This window comes from Lonchura striata, chromosome 9 (genome assembly GCF_046129695.1).
Source record: "Lonchura striata isolate bLonStr1 chromosome 9, bLonStr1.mat, whole genome shotgun sequence".
Taxonomy (NCBI): domain Eukaryota; kingdom Metazoa; phylum Chordata; class Aves; order Passeriformes; family Estrildidae; genus Lonchura; species Lonchura striata.
Genome location: NC_134611.1, coordinates 23,441,874 through 23,462,463, shown reverse-complemented (window position 1 = coordinate 23,462,463; position 20,590 = coordinate 23,441,874). Strand labels below are relative to the sequence as shown.

The window sequence follows — 20,590 nt, the reverse complement described above, 5'->3', positions numbered from 1 at the left end:
GATCTTACTGAAATAACTTGCTAAAATACTTTAAGAAACCATTCAGCACACTCTTCTGTCACATTTATGTGGCGGGAAAAGCACCTTATTATGAAATTAGTACCATTTATGCTAATGAGGTCAGTCTAGGACAAGAATGTCATGAATAAAAGCAAAAAAATAGGGTACTCATAGGTGAAAGCATCTTAAAATTCCAATATTTACAAGACAGCAAATTTGCTCTTGCTTAAACATGAAAAAAAGGCAATTTTGAGTCTCAGAGTTTTATTTTTATTATTTTTATTAATTTTTCTTTTATACTATTGTTCTATTCTGTGATGTATCATCCTGCTTCTAGTGTAACAATTGGAGAAGTGAAATTACTAATCATAACTTTGAAGTGTTGCAAACTATCTTGAAGGTGTAGGGCTGAAAATTTGGGGAAATATTTGCGTACAGTAAATATTAAACAATACTCTCTTAATGCAAAAATTGTAAATTATTTAAAAGACATAAAATGATGCAGTTTTAGTGATTTTTAATACATAGCACCTGTTGTTTCACCCTTAATTTTTAATACTAGATTTTTAACTTTTTCCGTGCTTATCTAAAGATGCCTGTACATAAAAAAATCTCCTCTATAGAACACACTAAATTAGCCACTATACTTAAATATATTTTTACAGAGGTGAACTGAAATGCAGAAATGTGATAATCTCAGCCATAAGCAGCACAAAACTTTACTAAAAATTTTGGTTTTGGTGTGGCTTAGTTCTGTATTTTGATATGGTGAATATTCTTTCATCAAAGCAGTATGTTAATATATTTTGAAAACATAGAGGGAAGTAAAAGGACACTCATTATGATGAACAAACACAGGAAGTGGTATTTACAAAAAAAAAGAAATTAGTGTTTTGTGAAGTGTATTGCGTATGAACTTCAAGCTGGTCCTTCCAGCCTTTTTTCTTTATTTGCACACATGATGGATGCATAACCTTCAACCAGCTGAACTTGCACTGATGAGCAGCTTCTCTGGTGACTTGCCCCATGAAATCCACCAGCATTCCCAGGGCTCTCAGAATTCCTTTGTCCTTTTATTCCTTTATCCGCTGTGTTTTTCCAGGGCTCGCCAGGAGAGCGCGGCGCTGCGGGCACCGCTGGCCCCATCGGGCTGCCCGGCCGGCCCGGCCCGCAGGGGCCTCCGGGCCCCGCCGGAGAGAAGGGTGCTCCCGTGAGTAACCACAGTCCCACAAAACTATCCCTGCACACGCTTCTCATTCCAGAATGTACTTGCTCCCACTCTGTTCAATATGTATTCTCAGAATACACAACCTACTCATTTTAGATTTACAAATATGTGCATAGCAAAATATAGTAAAAATGCAGCAAACCCCAGATGCGGGGAAGAAATGATGATGTCTGGCTCCAGATCCAGAAGGCTGAAGGATAGCTTTATTAAAACTATACTATATTACATTAATATACTATTTAAAGAGATACTATGCTATTCTACATACTTACATCTTATTTACCTGTCTAACTAACTAACCTGAACTCATGACTCTGCTGAGAGCCCGAACCACAGCTGTATCTGATTGGTCATTGAACCCAAACAACCTTCACCAGAATCCAATCCAGCAATCACTTCAGGTAAACAATCTCCACACCATATTCCACATGAGAAAACAAAGGAGCAGAGATTGTTTTATCTTCTTCTCTCTGTGCTTCTCCAGGAAATCCTGAGAGACAGAATTATGTCTCTCTGTCCAGAGAATGTGAATGTCACAGTAAAACACTTCTCATTGTGTTCTCTAAGACCAGGAAGGGTTAAACCTGTTACTATCACAACAGGGAGTGGAAAGAAATCAGTGTTTCATTAAAACTTTGTACGCAGCCACTCTGCTTTAGAGTACAAGTGTATTTGACATCAGCTTCCATTATTACTTCATATAATTCTCTTATACATTCTCTTCCCTTGATAACTTTCTGTTGTGGTGTTCTCTGTTTTGTTGGGTTTTTTTTTTGGAGGGGGATGGATGTTTTAATTTTGTGTTGGTATTGGGACTCCCTGTACTGAAATTTTCATTACTCTCCTGTGATAATGTGGATTGCTTGATTTTCTTCAAAACCAGGGTGAAAAAGGTCCCCAAGGTCCAGCTGGACGTGATGGAATACAGGGTCCTGTAGGACTTCCTGGTCCTGCTGGTCCTAGTGGTTCTCCTGGAGAAGATGGCGACAAGGTGAATCATTATATTTGGTATCTGGGAGAAGATCTGTCAGTACAGCTGTCTGTAGCTTTCCTCACAATAAATAGGGTGACAAAGCAACAAATCTTATCCCTGCCTCCCCCAGATTCCCTCTGCCTACTACAAAAAAATACCTAAAAACCTCTTCTATGACGAGATGTCTGAGGGACAGATGCCATGGGACACTGGGTATTTGTTAAAGAGCTAGTAGAATATCCTGGCAAAGAAACGAGGATGAAAGTGTGGCAAAATAAGGCAAATTATGCCAAAATTGATTTTTGCCTATTTTAGAAACCTGGTTTACTGAACGAGTAAGATGAAATGTCTTCAGTAATATACAGGGATTCAGAACCACCAGAGGTTGTGCTGGTAGGTTGAGGGTGTCGAAATAATTATGTTCACAGCAGAGATATTCTGTTGACCTCTGGCAGAATTTAAAATACGATACCTTTTAGGGTCATCTGGTGTGGTTGCTTGACCCAGCACTTCTCTGCTAGTTAGCACAGGGCAAAGATAAAGATTTCAACATCCATTTTTGTGATGCAAAAGTATTATTTATCCCACAGACAGTATTTTCTGTGATTTAGTTTAATTGTCTTTAATTATTGTATAAAAAAAACATTGTTTTCTAACGTGATTTATTGGTGATTTTAACAATTTCGAAGTTTTGAAATACTATAGACTCCAGTGAGAAGCAGTAGTTCAGTTATAAACAGTTACATGAGTCTGTAAATCAGGGTACTTTCATTATAAGTTCATATTGAAGGTGACATAGGCAACACAATTTCCTTTATTTAGAGCTCAGCAGCATTATACTTCAAAGCCAGGTCTCATTACCCTTTTAAATTCAGCAATCAATATCTGGATTAATATGACATATTATTGATCACTGCAGAATTGCTCCCTTTAGGCTTTCACTTGGGTCAGCAGCATAAAACATAGAATAATCATATCAAAGGGAACATTTAGAGATAACGTGATACTGACTTCAGCTAAGTGTGAAGGAGACCATTTTAAACAAGTTTAACTTTTAACTTTCAATTACAGGGTGAAATTGGTGAACCAGGTCAGAAAGGTAGCAAAGGTGACAAAGGAGAAAACGTGAGTAGCAAAATCCTTTGTGCATTACATGTATTCTTTATAAATAAAAGGCATTCATGCATGAAGTATGCAGGTAGCTTTGCTACATAAATGAGCAGAAAAAAACCCACACTTCTAAAATAATCCTTCAAAATAATCTTTTATACAATACTAGAGGTTTGTACTTACAGATCCAGACATGTAGTTATTATTGCTCATATTCCTAGAGCTTACGGAATCATTTCAAAATATAAACTACATTCTTAAGCACCCTTCCTGTATCATTGAAATTCCTCCATTCTGCATTTGAACTGGAGAGACCAAGAATTCCCATCCATTCTCTTACTGTGCTGAACTTCACTGACTGCACTGTGTGAACATACCCAGCTTTGGCTTCTTAGCCATGAGGATGAAAAGTATGGAGACTCAGAAGAGGAATCTACTAATGTAGTTTTGAAATTTGTAAAGAATATCTAATTCTTGGAGAGCAAAATTAACTGATGGCAGATTAATACAAGTTTTCATATATTATCATTAGGCCTATTAGTGAACCTAGGACTAATTAGGTTTCTACTGTTTTGATTTGACATTTTTCTATCTTCAAAAATTAATTCTAAAGTTCAAGCACGTCCTTTTTTTATTTAGGTCAGACATACAAAATTAAGCCTTTTTCACTCTGAAATGTGAAGCTAGAAATAAGAAAACTAGCATTTATTTATTTCCGTTTGATTGTGGTTTGTTTCCTAAAAATTCAAAATGGTATGTTTTCACTTCTGTTCAATTTCAAGATAAAGTGATACTTTACTTGAATTTATTTCTTTCTTAATTAATAAAAAATTGAAAACTAATGGCAGAAAGATCCCTTTTATTATTATATTTCAACATTATTCACAGTTAGCAAAGCTCTGAATTCAGTACAAGGGTATTCATGTCTAAGTATATTTATCTTGAAAACAGTGTGATTTTTGACATTAACAAGTTACAGAACAGTATATTACTTTAAAAATTACACCAAATTTATGGCTTACATATTATCAGATGATGTTTATATGAGGATATGTACATACTCAAGCAAATCACAGGTCATAGAATTACAGAATCACAGAATGGCTTGGGCTGGAAATGAAATTTAGGATCCACTAGTTCCAACCTCTGATCTAGTTCCACTTCAGGCTTTACATGTAGTCACAGGCATATCCTATTTTCCCCTTTGCCATACCTCTTCATTAGAATTGCTTTGCATCAGAGAAATTCAGGGAAGAAAACACAAGCTGCACTCTTCTGTTTCAGATTATTTTAGCACAGCGAGTTATGCTGAGCATTAAACTGTGACCACAGTTCCCATAGTGAGTACTGATGCATTTGGGCCTGCTCCAGCAGACCTGCTTTACAAATAAATGTCTGCAGCATTATCATTTGAGAATGTATCCTGGACTCCCAGTCTCAAGGTTTAATGCATTTGAGAATATTACGTATTTTTCTTGAAATACAGGATTCAGTGTTGAGGCCTTAGTTGAAGTGAATGTACCTCTGGTTTAAGTCACATGCCTTGAATCTATTTGCCCCCAACTGTAGTCATTAAACCCTGACAATTTCAGCATGTGTTCATTTTAAATCTTCTTTCCTTTCAACGTGCTGAGAGATTCCTGTTGGGGCAGGGAGAAAGGGCTTGTTGGTCACCTCTGAAAGGTTCTGATGAGGAAGTACCCGGTTCTGAAATCACAGGACATAAAGAACAGATATTTACAATCTCAAACCACCCACAAAAGTCTTTGGTGGCCATTTAGACCCTGATCACAGCAAGGATTCTGATCAAAGAACTGATTCATCTTTCCTGTTTAAGAAGAGCTGGAAAAATCTTCAATTCCCCATTGAAACTAACAAAGATTTATTTTTGTAGGTTTGAAAATACTGTGCCTAACTATGTTGGCGTATTCTAGTTAAGACAGCACAATTTTGTTGTTGATGTGCTGTCCTCTCTTGAACTTCAAAATCTCCACAGTTATCACAGCTGCCTTTATTAACTGAGGATTCTTTCATGATTCTGCTCTGACTTTCTCCATTTACCCTCTAGAGCAATGGGAAAAAGAATCTGGCCATGTGTCCAAATAACTCCTCATTAATCAATTGCAGAGTACATTCCAGCAGTGCTTTACATCAAAATGGGTTTTTAAATGAGTTTAAGGATGTATAGGCTTCATTCCAGAGCCTATAAAATGAAGGAGAACATTGAAGCATCTTGAAGAGTGTAGAAAAATCCATGCATGCCAAATTCCTTTCTCATGGTAACACTTCCCAGTCAGCTGGACCATTCCTTGGAGTCCTTTTATTTAGATATGTCACCACAGAGGCTAGAGAGCTTTGTGTCATGTATTGTCATCAGGTATGGGACAAAAATAAAACTGTAAAAGAGAAGAAATGCAGAGTTTGATGCTTCATTCTCCCTAGAAAATAAAATGGTCCACAATATATATAAAATCCAGTGAAAGAAATAGACTGCAAGACTTAAGAAGTCCCTTTATTTAATTCCCCTTATAAAGGGCACAATAATCTCATTTTAGCCCTAGAAAAGTCTGTAAATCCCAGCATTATTCTCATATAAATCAGAAATTGAAGCCTAGAAGTTGCAGGCAACTTGGCATCAGAAACAGATTAGAATTAGCCAAGGCCAGGTGTTGAGATTTGTGCCTTCTTAGAGTTACCCTTTCTCAGTCTACTTCCTGTAGTGTGGCAAAAAGAAGACTACATCCTTTACACCTCAACATAAAGTAGTATCTTGCATTCCTGTACTCTGATAGCTTCATTGTATCACATCTGCATGACTGACTTCTAATTATATGCAATATAAGTTATTATTCTGCAGGGAGAATGAAAAAAAGACATTCCTCTCAGAGACTTGGGGTTTTTGGCCATTCTGTTGAAAAGAGACTTATTATCAAAGAAAATGTGATTCCCAGTGCTCAGCAAGAACTTGCACTTTTTCATCTCTTCTGGAGGTCAAAATGAGCTTTGTGCCATTGCAAAAATAATTAGCAGTTTCATAAAAACTACTCCAAATAATAAGCATTTTCATTAAAGATAGGTTTTTATATGATGCTTTAAAGTTTGAGAGATATTTTGCATAAATCTCATGAAAGTTTTGATATTTTTCATTGTGAAAAAAATTTCATTTTGATTCCTGTTCACATGGAAATTTATTCAGAAACATTAAAAATGAGCTTCTAACAAATGCCAACATTGTCTACTATAGATGTGAAAATCTGAGGTTTTGAGAGATAAATAGTTTGGACTGAATGGAAAGGACTTGTGAATGTTGTGAATGAAGGATGTAGATCCTCCATGGAGAAACATGGAAATGCTGAATAGATTGTGATTGTGCAAGTCAGGTTTCTCTCGTGTCTGTATTTGCCTTTAATCTCATTGCAGATGTCACAATCACTAACTTGTCCTTTTGGATGTGTGTTCCTTGCAGGGTCCTCCGGGTCCACCAGGTCTGCAGGGTCCTGTTGGAGCCCCAGGGATAGCTGTAAGTAGCTCGTAGAGCCACCCCAACCTTGCATAACTCAGCTGATGCTGACTTCTTTGAACTGTTTGCTTGTTTGCTCCTTACTCAGGAATATATTTCAAAACACCACTAACAGTTCTGTCCCTGCCCACTTACATGCAGTTCTTTATTGTAAACATTGTGGGTGTTTACTGTATGGCAGATTTACAGCAGGGCAATAATTTGACAAAATTATTAAAAACTAAATACTGTAAATAGTGAATGGGGGTCATCCTTTCAGTGAACTTGTTTGGTGGTGTGTTTGGCAGCTCAGTACATATGCAGTTAAAAAAGAGTGTATTTTTTTTTAAATCCACCTGATACCAAGTGAATTAATTCTTATTTTTATTTAAAAGGCTCTGAATTCTTTTACCCTAAATATTGGTAGAACCCTGTGCTACTCATATTTACGTAGGTATTCAACAGCTATAATGTTTATGCAGATGTGATAGAGAGGGGGAATTCAGGGAACATTTCTGTGAGATATGCAGCACTAATTGACCTATATTAAACCAGAGCATGTGCTGGTATTGTTTGTGCAACAGCTTGCATCCAGCCAAGATGATGAACATGCATTTGTAAAGATACTTGGTGTGATTCTGAGCCCTTTTGTAGTTGTTTCCCAGTCATTTCCATGGAGATTTTCCTGTTGTTATCATCAGAGCTGTGATAGTCTTGCTCTTCATTGTTTCCAAACAGGGAGGTGATGGAGAGCCAGGCCCAAGAGGTCAGCAAGGGATGTTTGGGCAAAAAGGTGATGAAGGTCCTCGAGGCTTCCCTGGGCCCCCAGGCCCTATTGGCTTACAGGTAAATTCCTTTTTTATTTTCCTGTAAAACAAGATTTATATCTGTAAAACAAGATTTATTTTACCTTATATCTGTAAAAGCACCAATTTCTGTGTCAGAAACTGAATGACTACTGTATTCTATTAAATAAATGATAACATCAGTTAATAAGGAATGAAAGATCCCATATTGATGGGGTTCATGCATAAACAACAGATTTAATGCAGCAGGACTTAAATATATATATATATATATATATATATATCAGAGCATAAATTATCCAGACTCCCACCTCAGGTCTGGATAATCCTGGCAATGTTTTTAAAATCATCCAGTTTAGCATTTGTGTGTGATTTTTGGTTTTGGTTTTTTTTTCCAGCCCAAATTTTTTATGTTACCTAGTTTAAGCATCTTAGGACTATACTGTAATATGAAAAATCTCTGTTCCTTTTCTTTCCATTTTAATGCAAATAGGTATTTTTCTTCTTGTTCAACCATCCTGCCCCTCCCAAGTTCACAAATTTGCTGTGTAGATCTGATTTACATTGTTTCATGTTGATTTATAACTAATCATTCCAGGGACCCTACTTAGAGTAGTCTTCCCTGTGTTTTTCAGGGTCTGCCTGGCCCACCAGGTGAAAAAGGTGAAAACGGAGATGTGGGCCCAATGGTAAGACTTCTTCCCCACTGGTCTTTCTAGAGGACATAAATATTCTCCATATATTATTGTCTTTTCTCTATAGCTCACCATTTGATAAGATATTCCTGAATTTGGTGACCGAGTATGAAACATTTTGTGTAATATAAACTCTCTCTGGGATTTTCTTTGCTTTCCCACATCTATCCCCTCATCATTAATAATGAGATTTATGTAACATGAGAAAACAATGAAAAAGAGATAGCAAAGCAGATGCTCTGTGTGCCTGAGACAGCCCAGTGACAATCAGGTTCAGAAAAGAAGGAGGAAAAAGCAAATACCACTGCACAAGAGAGTCTGGAGCTGCCTTCCTGAAGTTTAGGCCATTGTTATTAACATACAGTGTCAGGTACTTGAAGGCCAGAAGATAGTAAACACTGCTTGGCTCTGTTTACTTTCCCTGGGTGATGCATTTTCCAGCTGTTTCTCCTGCTGACAGAATGCCTCGTGGGCTGTTCCTGACTGCTAGGCAAGCTCTCTATTGCTTACATTTGCCTCCAGCCCTTGTGCCAAGTCTGGCTGCTCCTCTCCTGCCCATCTGTGGGCACCATGTTCTGCCCCAGGGCTGGCACAGACACTTGAGCTGGTCCAGGTCTCTGCATGCAGGGAACCTGTAGGGAAAGAACCAGTCCTCAGGGGGTCCTAAGCATCAGGTCATGTCCAGCTGAGGCACTGTGTGGCACAGCCTGCATCTCTGTCACCTTCTGAACTCATCCAGCAGGCAGCAATCTGGCCCTGCTGCTCCTGCTGCATGATGAAGATTAAAAGCCCTCTACAGATTGAGTATATTATTTTTCATGGTCAGAAATTCTTCATGAGTGTAACTATATTATATCTGTTCTATGATTCTGTCACATCACATTGTCTCTTTGATATAGGGTCCACCTGGCCCACCAGGTCCAAGAGGTCCCCAGGGTCCTAATGGAGCTGATGTAAGAATCAATCTATTTTTTGTCTTGCTAACTGAGTAATAAGCACCCTATTTTGGATAACTATATTTTGGATAACAAAAATCTTTTATCACTGTAGGGTCCTCAAGGTCCCCCAGGCTCAATCGGCTCTGTTGGAGCTGTTGGTGAAAAGGTGAGTGTGGATGGAAACCCCCAAGGAAGAGAAAACTTTGGGATAAGAATGCTATATGACATTCATTCGTTAAAATTCTTTTCATTGCTATTTTCAGTTCTCTATTCAGAAATTTTTCTGCCAGGATATGGAGTGAGTTTGTTTGGGATTGGTTACTTTCATATTTTACCCAAGGAACATGCCAGATTTATTCTTAAAGGAAGGATGAGGTATGAAGAGATATAAGGGCTTTTTTTTCAGTGATTTATTTGAAGCAACAGAGTAAACTATTATATAGTGCTGAGCAAGCAAAAAGTTCAAAAGAGAGTCTTAAAATGTTTGTTTATGTTTATTTTATCAAGTTATATGACTTCAACCACATCACCTAGGTAAGCCTAAAAGCCTTTTGCTGTAATGTTACAGATTTAACATTAATTTTTTCCTGAACTTTGGAATGGGAAAGAAGATTCTGAGTGAAGCATAAGATGGAGGAAACAAAATAGAAATATATTCCAGGCCAATATATAAATTGCTTATTGAGAAACTATGTAGATTGCTCTTGAGTATTTCATGATTTGTCACAGAGTATCACACATGTTCAAAGAAACACCAATTTCAGTGAATCCTAGAAAAGACATCACTAGGAATGTCAGTATTGGTAGTTTTTCAGAAAGCTTTATTTTTAACTTTTCAGAACATGAAGCAATCTTTCCCTTTTTCTAACTAAAACAGCCTTTTAAAAGAATCTTCAGGTGTTCCATTTTTTTTTCCTACATGCCCATCGACTAAATCACTTACCTGTGCTCTGGGATGTGAAGAACGTACTAGAATAATGCAATATAATATTTGGTTTGATGGAGAAATATCCTTTGTCTCCCTCACTGTCCTTTGAGACCAGAGGGTACTGAGCCCAAACTGATGTCATTGTGGCAAGCTGACACTGCTTGTTTCTTCACTGCAGTGCTTCTTTCTCAGGATGTGACTCTGAGCATCAGCTCACCTCTTGGGAACAGCAGCATTCTGGTGTTTTCAATCTTTTTTCCCCAAAATTGCACAAGACACACAAAACACAATGCATTTCTGCTTGACTGCTTTATTAACAAGGATATTCCTTCTAATGTCCCAAGTTCATGACATTGTTCATCCAGCTTGGCCTCATGAAGGGCTGCACGATTTGTTCTTTTCTCTCTGGGAAGAGTACCAAAAATGAGACACAATCTAGGAGTTAAGAGAAATAAAAAGTTATGGGGGAAAGACAGTCTGTATGTCAGTGGAATAAGAAAATAATGAGAATCTGTATGTCAGTGGAACACAGAAAATAATGGGCATTGTGGGAAAAAAAAATTCCTGTGACCACTACTGAGGAAAATGTTAATTATGAGAACATCCAGGGTAGCACCCAATTATATTCAGTACTTTAAAAAAACCCACCTTGTAAAATATTGTGGCCCAAGGAACTTGATAGAAATTTTTGCAATTCGCTTCAGTCACCTTTTTAATTTTCAGCATTTCATGATCAAATTATATTCCAGCCATTTTCTAAACGCATTACCTTATATTGAACTCCTGCCTCCTTTGTTTCTCCCTGCAACTCATCTGTGTGATTTAGAATCACTGTTTGTGATGATTAGGCCATGAAATTTAATTCAAGAACATGAATTCCAGACTGTTTATCACTTGGTTGTCATTTTTTATTTCCTCTAGCTAATATCCCATGTTCTCTGCCTTCACAAAGAGAATCTTCCAAGTGTATTATTCTGGACATTTATATTAATTGTAATTACTTTCCTCCCTCCTCCTCCTCAGGTTTTAGTACATGCCAGGGTATTTTCCTTGTTAGGGTATCTTTCTTCTAAATTTCAGTTCCTTTTAATGAGATTTCAAGCTGAGATATCATCAAGAGTTGTTTTTTCAGGGGGAGTTGCTGCAGTGGGAGGACAGGCCATGCTTTTAAACAAAACATGCATTTTTTCTTTTCCTTTTCTTCCCACACATTTTTTTCCCAATGTTTTTCTTATTATGTCAGCATGCTTTGGCCTCTGCACCCCTTTCAGGAAAGACACACCATAATACAGATAATTCAATACAGTGAGTGTAGAATGTGGAAAAACATTCTGGCATCATCCCTATCACTGCTGAGGAGTGAACTAGGTTTGCTCACTTGCATATTTTAATGGTTTGACCAGGAGATATTTTTTCATTAATACACAGATTTCAAACCCCCCTTATCTTCTGGCAGAGATAAACAATTTTTGTCACACTTAGTGCCATGCATTTTTAACTAGCTTGTTGTTTCCCCTGCTCTGCACACAAGGGCCTGAATGTTCAAAGGCATCCGGGCTGCAAATGCTCCTGTAGCCCTGAATTATTAATGCTGTAACCTCCACCGAGGGCCTGGCAGTCTGACACTCAGCAGAACCATTTAAACCCAGCTGCCACACAGGGAGCATTCACTTTCTTCTGCTTTTAATTAAGAGAAATGGACAACCAAAATGTACCTACACACGCTTATCTCTGATTTGATATCAAAGGTCTAACACGCAGATATTCCAAACAGGCAGGAAGTTGCTCATGACTTCTCTAACCTGTGCCTTAGAATGTACGTAAGAATTTACAACAGAGGGGAAACAGATGTTAACCCCACACTTCCACATAACCTAATGAAATAAATTTGCCTTTCTAATTTAGATTAATTTGTGATAATTGCACTGAGCACTGTGCTGTTCTTCTACCCCTTCTCCCTTCCACAGCAAATTATAAACCATCAGAGTCAGAGAGCAATGCAAACTCAGTGTGTGCAGAACCCACAGAGCATTTGTTGTGTAGCCTCTCAGAGTTCAGACCTGGTTTACTGCATGAAAAGGTCTCGTGTTAGAAAACCACAATACTCATTAAATTTCTTCCATTATATTGTTCTAAAAAAACTTTCCAGAGTAGTACACTAATAAGGAGTGTACTATAAGGAGTGTAAACAAGTGAGATCAATAGTTCTCATGCTTAATCATTGATTTACACTGCAGATGGAAGTGAGAGGACAAAATCTATTGAGTATCCTGGCTCTAAGTTTAGAAACATGTTTGATATGTGTTCACAGACAATTTTATGTATATATATAATTTTTCCACACATGTATGTGTAGACACTGCTAAGGTACCTAATCAAGGTGTGTCTGTGACCGTTTAGACTACCTGAATATCCATCCTAACAAATTACTTTTAATAATGATCTCCTGACTGTGATATTTTTCTCATCCAACACTGTAAACAAGAGCCCTCGCAGAAAACAAAGCCTTTAGAATTTCTCTCAATTCAATTTAGTTCTTCACAGAGACATTACATATAACACATATGCAGGCCTAAGCAAAAGGGATTCTCTTCTAGCGTTACAATTTCTCCTTTTCTTGTTTTGTGAGAATGGCAAAAAGGAGCAAAACTAATTTATCATAACCCAGAAAGTTGCAAAGTTGCCTCTCATTGTTACAAAATTAAAGACTATGTCCCAGAATTTAACCAAAAGGTGGCAGCCTTCCATCCACTATCTTTGTGCTTTGGCTATCAGTTCTTTAGAACTGATCATAAGGAAAAGAACATTTTTTAAACCTTGAAACTTTTTAATAATGTTTTTTTAAATTTTAACTTTTAGACTACTTTGCCCAGCTTGGTAGAAACCATTCTGCTTAATCCAAGAAGATTTTCAGAATTAACTATGTCTGCAAAATGACATGACCCTTTGTAGTTTAAGATGTCTGTCTTTCCCTTTTGAAATACTGTCAGAGGAAGGCTTTGCCTAAGAAAGACCACAGTAACATTTGAAAGATCTGAGCTGCTAACAAAAGAGAGGAAAATCTCCAGAGATGGAATAAATAGATCATAAAATCTGTTTCCCAACAGAACATGCAATATTTCCTATGGAGAAGGTTCTGAATTAATGCCATTGTTACTAAAAATGAAAATAAAGATGAGGGCCAACAATACATAGGTTTTAGTAGCTATAAATAAGCACTCTGTAACTATATATTAGCTACAGTCTTCTCTATCGAAACAATGTTTAACTCCCTTAACAGTTATCTAAACCAAATGCAGCATTTCATAATACCAAATACTTGGAATATAGAAATCACTGTCAGATAAAACAAGGACTGCCTACATGGAAGGGGCAGATTTTTTAGTAGAATAATGATATAGAAATATTAATGTGAGATGAAACTTTAACTGGTCTTATCTTTCACAAATGCTCTTTAAGGGAACATTTTGGCATTTTCTAGCCCTTCCAATTCTCAGCTTTCCACACTGTTGCTTCTGGGGAGCTGCAGTGCACAGAGCCAATGTGTGTGCTGGAGCAGGCACCCCCAGTGCTCCCAAGCGTAGGTCAGAGGGAGCCCAGTGTTGTTTGACAGAATGAAGATGTGTTTGTCAACAGGAAGGGTAAGAATTGTATTAGCAATCAAATGTGGATCGTCATAAATTACAACCATTAGGCAGAAAAGCAGAAGAACTCTCTCTCTGAGAAGCTGCCAAGGGGATTGCACTGCACAAGTGCTTGTCTGCAAAGACTGGGCACAATCAGTCACTGCTTCATTTTGTCCTGCCATGGGCTCACCTTTGGAAAGGCTCTATATGGTGGATTCTGTGGATATAATATGGCTACTAACATGAAAAACATATTTTTGCTGATTCCAGACATCATTCTCTGTTGCTACAAAAATCTCATTTGATTGATAGTAGGCATGGACAAAACCCCAATGCTAATGATGCTGCAGACTCAGTAAATGCTGTGCAAAGAATAAGAACATGAAGATTGTGAATTTTCCTAGAAAACATTCTTAACACTTATTGACCTGAAGCATCCATTACAGGTTTTGTTTTAAAATGGATGCAACATTACATAAGTAAATTAATATTAAACATTAAAAGGGATCATTCATTTTTGAAGTTCCTACAAATTTCAGTATATCTAATAGAACATACCAGTTTTTAAAGGCACATTCATCCTTTAATAGTGCCCTTTTTAAAGGGCATTTTAATATTGCTCCTAAAATATTGGTTATCTGTTAATTATCCTAGTCTGGAATTCAGCTGAGAGGTACTGAAATATTTTCCTTTAATCTAATGAAATATTTGTACTGGGCCAAAATCTGGTCCCACCAATGTTAGCATGCTGCTACAAGCTTCTCTGAAAAAAGGTGCAGTATCTACACCATAAGTTTTGGTTTTAAATTGTATTTTATGAATTACAGTTTTATACTGACCACATGGAAATGACAGACATGTATGAATTAACTGAATTGTTGTAAAATGAAGAAGGGTGTGCAGGTCACACAGGTTAGCAAGGATACACAAATTTATTCCAATTCTGTAAATTCAGTGAATTATTGCATAAGATGCATTTTCAGCACTGAACTATTCTTGCTCATAGATGTGATTATTGGAAAAAGAATATTACTGGGTGGAAGAATTCCCCCTACTAGCAGTTGGATTGCAAAATCCAGTGGGATAAGCATATGTATTTCTTATCTTAGTACTCCATAACAATCACAATGTTATCCTTCCATGATTTATGTTTTTGTGATGGTAATAACTAAGTATTCTACTAAGAGAAGAGTTTTCTCTAAAAGTTTATGCATCAGACCACTGAGCTAGAAAATAATTGGTCATAACTAAACTTTAACATGAAGAATTGAAAAGACAGTCCTTGAGATAATACTGTGTATTAACTCAGAAGGAGACTGAATTATTTTAAATGTTCACTTAATAGCGCACAATCTTTGACTTGTATGGATTTTCATATGGTATCATCCTGTAAGCCATCTGCTTTACTAAACAAATTCCATCACTGGTAAATACATAGCACACACCTCTGTAGCCTCTGGAGAAAGCTTTTCTAAGTGATGCTATTATTTCATCCTTGGGATTTTCTTTATAATTTTTTTTTCTTCTTCCAACAGTAGCTATAGCAATAATCACAAGCAGGAAAATTGCAATATATGGGATAATAAAGGGGAACATCTTCCAAAGCCCAAAGGGAAGTTTAGTCTCCCTGGCTCAAGAAAATATTAGTTTGATGTATTATGTCTCAAGTTTCAGATTCCAGTTCTGCATAGACCATATGCATAACTCAACCCCTCTAGGTAGACCAAATAAAAGCCCATTCTTATAAGCTGTTTACATAAATAGGCATGGGAAAAATATGTAATTACAGAAGTAAATTCATCAAAATATTCTCCCTAATGACTCATAAATTTATTCTTATGCATCTGTAGGGTGAGCCTGGAGAAGCTGGTAACCCTGGACCACCTGGAGAATCTGGAACAGCTGTGAGTATTTTGTTGTTGTGTCATCATTAACATTTATTATGGTGAACTGTGGTATCTGGCAGGACTTTGATAAGCATTTCCTCAGATCACTTGTGCACTTGTGTATGGTTTCTTTGAATTTTCAGTGGAGAACTTATACCTGTAAAATGATATTTGTTTCCAAATAATCATAGCCACATTTTGTACTAACAGAGGATGGAAACTTCCCAAAACAATACCTATTTTTCCTTCCGTAAGTATCAGCTTTGGCTTGCATGTTTTTCTTTCTGGAAACGGTTCACTGATGCAAGCTGAGCACAGAATTTGGCACTTGAGCAGAGAGGTTCCAATTTCCCACTTATATGCCAGAATTTATCAAGGAGTGACATGGTCCTTGTCTGAAAAATCAGTTTGCCATTGTGATCTTTTTGGCCCTTCCATTTCCAGATGGCATTTTTGTGTTCATGTGTTTTCCACAGGGTCCAAAAGGTGAAAGGGGAGAAAAAGGTGAAGCTGGTCCACCTGGAGCAGCCGGACCACCAGGTGCTAAAGGACCTCCAGGTGATGATGGGCCTAAGGGTAACCCAGTAAGTGAGCTTCATAATTCTAACCCAAACCACTGTGAAGCATTGCTGAAGTTGTGTCAGTACAGAACCATAGCATTGCATTCAAGTGCACTAAGTTCATTATATGCTTCATAAACTATTTCTGATAAGTGCAACCTGCTTGGCAATGGATGACACATTCCTTGCTTTTTTTCCTGATCTATCTAGGGCCCAGTTGGTTTTCCTGGAGATCCTGGTCCCCCTGGGGAACCTGGTCCAGCTGTAAGTATACCTTAAAAACAGTTTTAAATCCTAGTCTTACTTTGTACTTAATTCTAGTTGACTGTGTCTTTCTTTTCTGGGGATAAGCTCTTGCCTGTAAGATCCTTTGCTTTTTTGTTCATGCATTTCTTGAGGCTTAAAAATGTTAAGAAATCTTCTAAAACTTTTGAAAAATAATGAGCCTGGGAAAATGTTCTATAGAAAAATAGTGTTCTTATATTCATATATGAAAGTTAGTGGCTTAAATTAGCTGAATTTTTGTTTATTTTCCTTGAATTCTATAGGGTCAGGATGGTGGTGGTGGAGAGAAGGGTGAAGATGGTGATCCTGGTCAACCTGTAAGATTTTTCTCTCACTTTATTTCATCTGCATGATCTCTCTGATGATAAGAAAGTATCTTTTGCCAAATCAGTGGCATCTATGCAGTCACACTTTTAAAAATATTTTCAGAGTGGATGCTTTTTCTATTATACTGAAAAATAACTATTTATTTCCTTGAAGAGGTAGAACTGCCCTTATTACAGGAACACAATTAAGCAAGAGCTCAATTTCTTTCAGAAGTAGTGATGTGCTAAAGGATTTCTGATGGAGCTGCTGAGGAGCGCTAAAAATAGAGCAGGTCTGAGCATAAGAGAAAAATGCTGCAGCCAAATAATCTTCATTAGCTGAACTAAAAAAATTAAGCCAAAATCTTAAGCAGGAACTGAGCAATACCCATATTAAGCATCAAAGTTCTATTTCTGTAGATTCTGTGCATTGAAAGGGGCTAACACATGGCAGATGTCTGTGGTGTTTAATAAAGATGAGAATTTCATCCTTTATTACTGCTGTGATTTTAATTTTCTGTTGCAGGGTCCACCAGGTCCTTCAGGTGAAGCTGGCCCACCGGGTCCTCCTGGGAAAAGAGTAAGGAATATCTCCTCTTCTCTCGTATACTTCTCTTTCTGAGACACTGTGACTAGAGAATTTCAGCTACTTGTTTCATGCTAGGACACTCACATCTGACATTTGTCATTTCTTTTAAGTAATATAAGGGGAGAAATGAAAAAAAAAAAAAAACAAAACAGAAACAGCAGAGAAAGCTCTTTAACATGGCTTACATGGAATATAAGAAGAAAAAAAATACATAGGGAAGAATGTATTGCTTACCCATAAAGGTGCTTTGTGTTTTCACTCACAAATCCAGTGTCTACTGAATCAGTCTGCTAAAAGGAGTGAGTTGGTATGACAGTAATAGCAGATATCATCTTTAGGCACACCTCTCCCTGCTATCAGGGAGCAGGAAGAATGTGTCTGTTTTGGTGTCTTTAGTCTTGGAAATAAAATAATTACAATGCAGCTACTGTGCAAATCTATATCATCCTCTCTGCATACAAAATTAACAGGCATTAACTTATGAAGCTATTGCATTATTTCTAAAGCTTTTGAAGGTTCACAGGGTTTCCCAATATAGCTAATCAAACCCAGTAAATAATGTTGCAGTCACAGAACTGTAGTAGATGCATCAACCCTTAGGTCTGCTTCAGAGAGCAATTAGATGCAGTTTTCACATATTAAAAAACAGAAGAAGTGGCATTATTAAATGTAAGCTGAGAATTATTTAATAAAATATGTTAAATTGCTTGGTTTAATGGGCTTGAGTGGAATGACATGCCTAATTAGTTTTATTTATTTTACACAATAATATATTTGCTCCACCAACATGCAAAGTATTTATAATATTCTAAATTATTATGGTTGCATTAGCAACTTTATTCTAGAACTGAAAGATAGCTCAACTGAATATTAGCAATTAGTATGTTTGCTTGACATCAAATTAAAGCTTCCTGCTTTATTATACAGAAAGGCAACATCTCACTCCTCAGAGATGGGCTATATTCTGATTGTACCTAGACAAAAAAAAACATAATTTCAAAGCACAAATTCCATTTTACATGTGGTTTGACACATTTCCAATTTAGGGAAAATGCATGGCTAATTATTCCAATGTAGTCCCTTTCTGAATTTTGAAGAAAACATTTTTAGAATCAGATTCTACATTACTTGAGCACCAGAATGTTTCAAACTTGTAGGGAATCTGTATTATATTGATGTTGTACTAGAAAGTAACAATGAAAGACTGAAAGGTTCATACTTACCTAGGAAAAAAAGTTCATACTTACCTTACCTTTTTATTAGTTTTCATCACTTTTATGGTAGAATCAATTTCAAGAAAAAGCTCTAACAAGTATATTTTAATTTGGATTGAGGAGGACACACAGTTTCAGTAGTAATACTGCTGTTTGTGAGGTGCAGCTCTGGCTGTACTACTAGAAAGCAAAATTCCATGCCATTTCTTGGTTTTTGGTCTCTGAAATAATGAGCTGGCAGAGATCAGAATTCATAATTTTAATTAAAGGCTTTTAAAATCCTCAACAGTAGGTTCCTTTTTTATTTTGTTATATATTTTCATTCCTCTCTTGCATTCCATTTTGTAACTGACCTGACCTCAGTTTTACTGCCTGGTCTTCTAAAATCATGTTTATTACCAGTTGTCAGAGATTTAAGCAATCTCTGCCTAGTTACAGAGTTAAAAAGTTTCCCCAGCTCTCCCTGGGAAGCAAATTCTAGTGAAAGACATGGACATACATCATTTTTCCATTGAATCTAAGAAATTTATAAGCCAAAACCATAACCTATAAAGGGTGACTTTTGCGACATAATAATTGACAAAGTCTTTAAAGTGATTTTTTAAAAAAGTTTCATTAAATAGTAATTATTATTTTACATATTCCGACTTCTTAAATGATCTGTGAGTGCACCAGATCAGAAAAATACATGCTCAGAAGGCTTTATACATCAGTGTAATTTAGCTGCAAGTAATGGTAGTAATTGTGGCTGCTTATCTAGACCTAGAGATACAGATTGAACCCCTCTACAGTTATGTTGTTATTATTATTTTTCTGAAACATAATCCCTTGCTCTTACTTTTGGGACTTCTTTTTGGTTTGCCACACAGCACTGGGTAACCCTTCTAGTTTGAATTCACTGATTTCCATCTGACAAATGTTAAAAGCATAAGGAAAAGACACCATCAGAGAGTATTTGTCCTTCAGATCAGTGTGCAATCTGTGCAGAGGAGCACAGACAGCACTCCTTGCCTGTGCTCCTCCCAGCCCTTCAGTGTGCCAGGCACTTGAGCTTTGGGATCTGCTGCTGGGCTGCTTCCCTGGGCAGTGACAATCAGATGTCCACATCACATACACATAAACCTCCATATGCCAACCAAGAATTAGAATTTAAAGCTCAAGACTAAGATATATTTTTGTTCTCAACTGGAGGCCATACCATCTTTCCCTTAAAAGAAGAGATGTCAATACTGAAGCAAAGCCAGCAATTTTACAAAGCAGAAGTGTTTTTGGTTTGTTGCCTTTAAATATAATGTTGAAAAACTTAGGAAAAAATAAAGTGTTTCTATGAAAGAGATTTTTTTTTTTCATTTTGACTACAGCATGATGCTGCCTCAGCAGGGTGTACTTACCATTTAAAAATTAATTTCTCTCTTGATTTCAAATGCACAGAATACCTAACAATATGCCAGGCTCCTATCACAACAGGCTAATGAAATGTGGTAATGGTTTTCTGTGTTGGAAATCATGCTTTAAGCCAGCTTCAAACAATAATTGAAATTATTTTAATGAAATATGGAAGAACAGAGAAAAATATTCATTAGGTTCACATAACAAAAATTAAGGATGAGTTTGTTTCTGCATGATTTCTTTGGTCTTCTTGGTTCAAAAAATATATCAGGAAGTATGTCCGAAATTACAGTGCAATGTTCATAAAAATCAGCATGGTAGCTGGGGTGCTGAGGGGGAGAATCGTGCATTACTGTAAAATACTGTTATGAGGTCCTTTGAGGCAGTTAAAATCTCCCAGCAGCGGCAGTGTGGGGAGGAGAGCGGCAGCGCAGGGAGCTCCCGCAGCCGCTGCGCGCCGGGCGCTGCCCTGGCCCTGCTCAGCGCTCCCCAGGCCCTGCACTGGCCCTGCTCAGCGCTCCCAGGCACTGCCCTGGCCCTGCTCAGCACTCCCCAAGTA

At 37.2% G+C, this 20,590-nt stretch overlaps 1 protein-coding gene and 1 long non-coding RNA gene across 2 annotated transcripts in view; one reads left to right on the top strand and one right to left on the bottom strand.

The window, feature by feature from the left end:
• COL11A1 (collagen type XI alpha 1 chain) overlaps positions 1–20,590 on the top strand; it is a 130,106-nt gene that overhangs the window by 97,062 nt on the left and 12,454 nt on the right. The window contains exons 44-56 of the mRNA XM_031505522.2: positions 1,103–1,210; positions 2,112–2,219; positions 3,273–3,326; positions 6,778–6,831; positions 7,549–7,656; positions 8,252–8,305; positions 9,211–9,264; positions 9,362–9,415; positions 15,654–15,707; positions 16,166–16,273; positions 16,460–16,513; positions 16,798–16,851; positions 17,366–17,419. Of these exons, the coding sequence (XP_031361382.2) occupies positions 1,103–1,210; positions 2,112–2,219; positions 3,273–3,326; positions 6,778–6,831; positions 7,549–7,656; positions 8,252–8,305; positions 9,211–9,264; positions 9,362–9,415; positions 15,654–15,707; positions 16,166–16,273; positions 16,460–16,513; positions 16,798–16,851; positions 17,366–17,419 (918 nt within the window). The remainder of the gene's footprint in view (positions 1–1,102; positions 1,211–2,111; positions 2,220–3,272; positions 3,327–6,777; positions 6,832–7,548; positions 7,657–8,251; positions 8,306–9,210; positions 9,265–9,361; positions 9,416–15,653; positions 15,708–16,165; positions 16,274–16,459; positions 16,514–16,797; positions 16,852–17,365; positions 17,420–20,590) is intronic.
• Positions 10,478–20,590, bottom strand: part of LOC116183898 (uncharacterized) — an 80,199-nt gene continuing 70,086 nt past the window's right edge. The window contains exon 4 of the long non-coding RNA XR_004148602.2: positions 10,478–10,612. This is a non-coding gene — a long non-coding RNA (uncharacterized LOC116183898). The remainder of the gene's footprint in view (positions 10,613–20,590) is intronic.